Source organism: Polyodon spathula, chromosome 4 (genome assembly GCF_017654505.1).
Source record: "Polyodon spathula isolate WHYD16114869_AA chromosome 4, ASM1765450v1, whole genome shotgun sequence".
Taxonomy (NCBI): Eukaryota; Metazoa; Chordata; class Actinopteri; order Acipenseriformes; family Polyodontidae; genus Polyodon; species Polyodon spathula.
The window spans coordinates 64,207,521-64,213,520 of NC_054537.1; the positions used below are offsets into that span (position 1 = coordinate 64,207,521).

The 6,000-nt window shown below is 37.2% G+C and overlaps 1 protein-coding gene across 1 annotated transcript in view; it reads right to left on the reverse strand.

Moving 5' to 3' along the window:
• Positions 1-5,569, reverse strand: part of LOC121314734 (sushi domain-containing protein 5-like) — a 40,854-nt gene extending 35,285 nt beyond the window's left edge. Inside the window, exon 1 of the mRNA XM_041248326.1 lies at positions 4,833-5,569. Within this exon, the coding sequence (XP_041104260.1) occupies positions 4,833-5,160 (328 nt within the window). The 5' untranslated portion in view covers positions 5,161-5,569. The remainder of the gene's footprint in view (positions 1-4,832) is intronic.
• Between the last annotated feature and the right edge of the window lie 431 nt (positions 5,570-6,000).

Sequence of the window (6,000 nt, forward strand, 5' to 3'; positions counted from 1 at the left end):
ACACAACAAACAAAACAAACAAAACACTCACGGTTCACAACATAGGTCTCCTTTTGGTTTCGCTTTAACCATTTACAAAGGAGCAGATCATATCATTCTGTCCCCTTTTGCACCATCTATCATGACCCTTTGGTAAACAGCTCCTCCAATCTGTGGCTGCCACATCGTTTCCCTTCTGGGTCGATGATTTAGTGTGCCAGAGCTCCGCCCCCTTTCTAGATGACCAACTTCCACCTAAACCTGGGAATGAATTGTCTGGCCATCCAGTCCAGGGTACTGTTCCCTTTACACAGCGCCCTCACAGGTCGGGAGGGAGCTGTACCACCAAGAATCACTTTTGTCTCTGTCACACACCCATATTTAAAAAGGGAGATAAAGTGGAACCAGGAATCTACAGACCCATCAGCCTCACCTCCATAAATAAAATGTAAAATCATGGAATCACTCGTGAGAGGGAAACTAGAGTATCTATACAGCAACAACATCATAGGAGACCTCCAACAAGGAGTCCGAAAAAAGATGCTTCTGTCTGACAAACCTCTTATACTTCTTTGAAGAAGTCATTGCAAGAAGGGACACAAAAAGAGTCTGTGATATCCATACTTGGACTTTCAAAAAGCCTTTGACAAAGTGCAGCCCTAAAGTCTAATCCTAAATTTGCATTCCGTGGTAATACAAGGAAGTGCATGCAAGTAGATACATAACTGGTAAAACATAGGAAGCAGAGAGTACTTGTAAAAGTTAAAACCTCTAGCTGGGCCACGTAGTCAGAGGGGTCCCCTGTTGTTTCTTGTCTACAGTAAACCAGTGACTTAGATCAGGGGATAATTAACAAGCTTGGCACATTTGCAGACAACACAAAGCTTGAGGGAGTACCTAACATGCTTAACTCCCCAAAAATGTGTTACACGTCGGTCACAAAAATTTTGAACTCGAACGGGCCCTCCAAGAGAAAGACCTTGCTGTTGTAATAGACTCATCACTGTCAGCAACCGGACAGAATGGTATATAGCCAAAAATATAGAGTACAAATCCAAGGTTATGATGAGGTGAGAACGCACTTAAGAGTACTTTGTCTAATTCTGGTTGCCACAGTATCAAAGGAGCATTGTGATTCTAAAGAGAGTCCAATAAAGAGCAGACATACTAATCCTTGGGCTTTTAAAGGACTGAGCTAGGAACTCACGGAACTGAGTATATTTAGCCTAGAACAAATTCTCTTAAGGTACATATAAGAATGTAAGCACGACATACAGTAAGATACGAGACTAGCATGTGTAAACTACATATCATTTGCAGAGTCAATTAAAACAATGTCTCACCTGAAAGACAAAACACAAGGAGGTTACTTGCGCAGGGTCACACAGTGGGATTTGAACCAGGGACCTGATGGTTACAAGCCTTTTTTTTTTTAACCACTGTACCACATAGCTTTTACAGGCACAATACAGTAAGTTCGTAAATCCCCTGATAGTGATACACTCAATAAGAATGCTGTAAACCAAACTAAATCACTTTGATTGGATACATGGAAGTATGAATTACTTATGAATGTAAAGACAGACAGGCTGGCCCCTATTTATATCCACAGGTTCACTAGAAATGTGTACAATTCAACAGTGTGATATACAGGAATATTCCTGTCACAGGGGATATTCATCTCCAGTCTGGGATAGAATTGCTGTATATTCAATTTTATTCAATTGTTTTGATGGCCAGGAAGACAATTTGCATTCCCAAACTGCAATTATCTGGCTGGACTTATTACAACTGGACTATTGTGGGTCTGCTTTATTGGGCAGGTTACTGCTGGTTTCTCTCCTCTGAGTGGTGACCTCTCTCTCCAGCTGACAGCACAGAGGGCCAACAGCTACTGAGCAAATCGAAAACTGTAAACAAAGTGTAAACTACTGATTTTTTTTTCCCGAAGTTAATAAACACACTTAGACGTTTTTAATCTAAATATCTGACATTTTTATTTCTACTTTGTAACGTTAACAAGTGTATTCCTCATTTAAAAATGAGAAATGTACAGTTTGCAGTAATTATCCCCCAAAAAACTAAACTAAATTATCCAAACAAAATGATCCTGTGACAACAATACATCACAAAGGCTCCCATTCACAGCACAGCCTGCTGCTGAATGACAGATTCAGCTAAAGTCAGACTCAGTGTGGAAGTGGCACATGTGCATTTACAGCAGCATGGATTTCTAACTGGTTACAAGATAAAAAGCAGAGAGTTATTTATAATTAGAGGCCAGACATCAAACTGGGGTAATGTAACAAGTGGGGTACCACAGGAATCAGTATTGGGAACATGGTTATTCTTAATCTTTATAAATGACCTGGACCAAGACATAATCAGTAAACTATGCAAATCTGTAGATGACACAAAACTGGGAGGGGTAGACAACTCCCTATCAGCATCTTTAATAATACAACGAGATATAAATAAGGTTCTAGCTTGGCTGGCAGATTCAATTTAATGTGAATAAATGCAACGTCTTGCAAATAGGGCGCAAAAACATTAGAGGCAAGTACAGCATGAACAGTAACAAAATAGAAAGCTAGGTATAAAAAGGACCTGACAGTGCAGAGAAGCTATAAAAAAGGCAAATACAATGTTAGGTTACATAGCCAAGACAGTTGAATTCAAATCTACAGAAGGTATATTAAAATGATATAATGCACTTGTATGACCACACCTATAATGTGTACAGTTTTGGTTTCCATATCATAAAAAATATATAGAGGCCTTGGAAAGAGTACAGAGGAGAGCAACACAGTTAATTTCAGGATTAAAAGGCATATCATAGGAAGACAGACTGCATGAGCTGAATCTGTATAGTCTAGAAAGAAGGAGATTCATTCAGAGGTGACTTAATAGAGGTATTTCAAATTATCAAGGGGTTTAACAAAGTAACTGCTGAGAATTATTTTTCACAGAGAACAGAACCAGGAGCCCTGGGTGGAAGCTGAAGAAGGGCACATTCAGAACCGAGGGGAGGAGCTTTTTCCACGGAAAGGGTGATGAACCATTGCTGCCGGACAGAGTTGTTGAAGCAGAGACTATCGGGTCCCTCAAGAATAGACTGGATGCTGTCATGGATAATATTGTATAACCCTCTCTGTGACCACAATAAGATCTTTAGCTGGCCATCTGGAGGAAGGATGGCCCATCTAGCCACAGATTCCCAGAGGTTTCATATCCCCTACTAACCTGGTTAGGGTTTTTTTTTTGTTTTTCCTGTCCTGAGTGTTAACGGATCACGCTGGCACCAAAGTGAGCGAGCATGGGTGGGCCGAATGGCTTTTCTCATTCTTGATAATGTCTGGTGCTCTAATTAGAACATAAGAAGAACATAAGAACATAAGAAAGTTTACAAACGAGAGGAGGCCATTCGGCCCATCTTGCTCGTTTGGTTGTTAGTAGCTTATTGATCCCAAAATCTCATCAAGCAGCTTCTTGAAGGATCCCAGGGTGTCAGCTTCAACAACATTACTGGGGAGTTGATTCCAGACCCTCACAATTCTCTGTGTAAAAAAGTGTCTCCTATTTTCTGTTCTGAATGCCCCTTCGGGGAAAACTAATTGTGGATTACTACACCCTGACATGATGAAACGATACCAAAGACTCCAACTGACAAGTACGATAGGGTATCCATTATATACTGTAAAAAATAAATATATATAATATATATATATATATATATATATATATATATATAATATATATTATATAGATCTATATAATTTGAATTCAAGATATGACATTTGAATTCATTACTTACTGTCTGAATGATTGTTAGTGCCAATGTAAAGCATTAATTTGTAACTAATGCAGTCATGTTCATAAACATTCAGCAATAGGTTGTACATATAATAAGACATTTGGGTTTTAGTGACTAAGTTGTACATTTTTACTGCTTGCTAAATAATTATGTTTGTTTGACAGTAAATACTTTACTGATTCGCAACCGCAACATTTATGGATTTTTTGGGGGAAAATATCGGTACATAATTAAACACAAATACACATGGTAAAAGAGTAACCATATATCATTTTACTAATGAACCAAAAACATCTGAAAACTAGCCTAGGAATGTACAACGCATACACTCTAATTAATCCCCCGTCTGGGTTTATCAGGCTGAAGTTTTATTACCTTCCGTGCCTCATTAACGTTAAAATCTTAAATCCTAAAACTACACGTTTGCTTTTTTGAGAAAACAGTCGCCATTCTTGAGTATAATTAAATCATGCTTCACACTAAGTGCGTGCCTTAAGTATATTCAATGAAATAACAGTTTGACCTGATAGTTTTGCAGCCCTGCTTCATCCTACAATGATGTCAGTATGCTAAGCAGAAAGAACGCATTCATTCTAGAGTATCGCTACTTTTTCAAATAACGCACCTGAATCTACAGTATGTTAATAAAGCAATTGAGTTTTTTTTTTTTTTTTTTTTTTTTTTTTTTTTTTACAATAGTATTACCATTCATTGCCAAACATGTACATAATTTCTTTTGTTGCCAGTATATAAATTCTTGTCTGGTCAGAAGTAAAACAGCAACATAAAAAAATCACTATTTTTTACTGCAGTTTTACCACAGTTATTTGAGAATGCTACAAATGGATGCTTAATATAATTCATGTTGTTGTATTATATGTGACAGCTTGTTCAACATATTTTTTTTGTTGACGGAATAAAATGCACCCTTAAAAGACTACACATTGTCAATAATAATAATAATAATAATAATAATAATAATAATAATAATAACAACAACAACAACACAGTGCATGCAATAGTTTATGTATCAACTCACCATCTGCTTGAACGAGAATGACATTAAAACAGAGCAGACACCCCAAGCACTGGAAAAAGATAACAGTTCGACGGCAATTCTGAGCCATAACTTTCTCAAAACGTTGCAAAACTGGATTCAGAAGAACGGAGAGTCTCGGTCTTCCTTTCCAAAGTAGTGGTGTAGAAGGAGACACTCGCGTATGCAGCAAGGTCCAATCTGAGATTGAATGTGAGGATACAGTACTGCTGCTGGTACAGCACACGGGCAGGCTTTCCCTTTTTTTGGAGGTGGAAAAAGGAGAGAAACAAAATCCAGACTGAGTGGTTCGGGGAGAGGTTTTATTCATCCAAATAGTGCATCGCAGTGCAAATGGATAGCTCCTGTGAAAATTCACATCCGTCTGTCAGTAAATACGTAATGTGTTCGATTTGAACAAGCGAAAGGGGGAAATTAGACCTACCGTACCTTAATTTATACAGCAGGAGAACGTAACTGTATAAACTGTTGCTGCTGACTGTCCGGGACAACACAACATTTGTGGTAAAAAAAAAATGTCAAATACAATTTAAAAGATGTAACCCCCGCTCACAACTTCTAGTAAACGCCACCTTTTCCTTACACGGTGATGCATATTCTCCTGTCAATTAATTCAAATCCTACAGGGCATAGCGCATCGAGAGGTTTCTGCTTTCACAAAGACAGACTTGTTTTTGGCGAATATTTCATCTACGTCGTTCTTATTCCTGAGAAAAACCGTTATTTTTGTAGACGGTGATCAGAAAGTGACGATCTAAAGTTAAATACTGTACTGTTGGTGCAGGAGGGTGGGGTGATACATTTTCTTTGGAGAAAGTGGAAACTCCTCAGATGAATTTGGTTTTGTGTCCAGTACAACTGTTCCACTTTATCCAAACAATATTATTATTATTATTATTATTATTATTATTATTATTATTATTATTATTATTATTATTAATAATAATAATAATAATAATAATAATAATAATAATAATAATAATAATAATAATAATAATAATAATCTGTCTGTGCATGTTCAGAAGCACTTTTCACAAAGCTTCAAGGGATCATTAAATAACATTTTCAAAGTCTGTTTGAATGAATAAAATAACGTTTGATATTCAGGAAACTGTTTAGACTGTTGTTGGTTTCATAAAACAAGACTCTA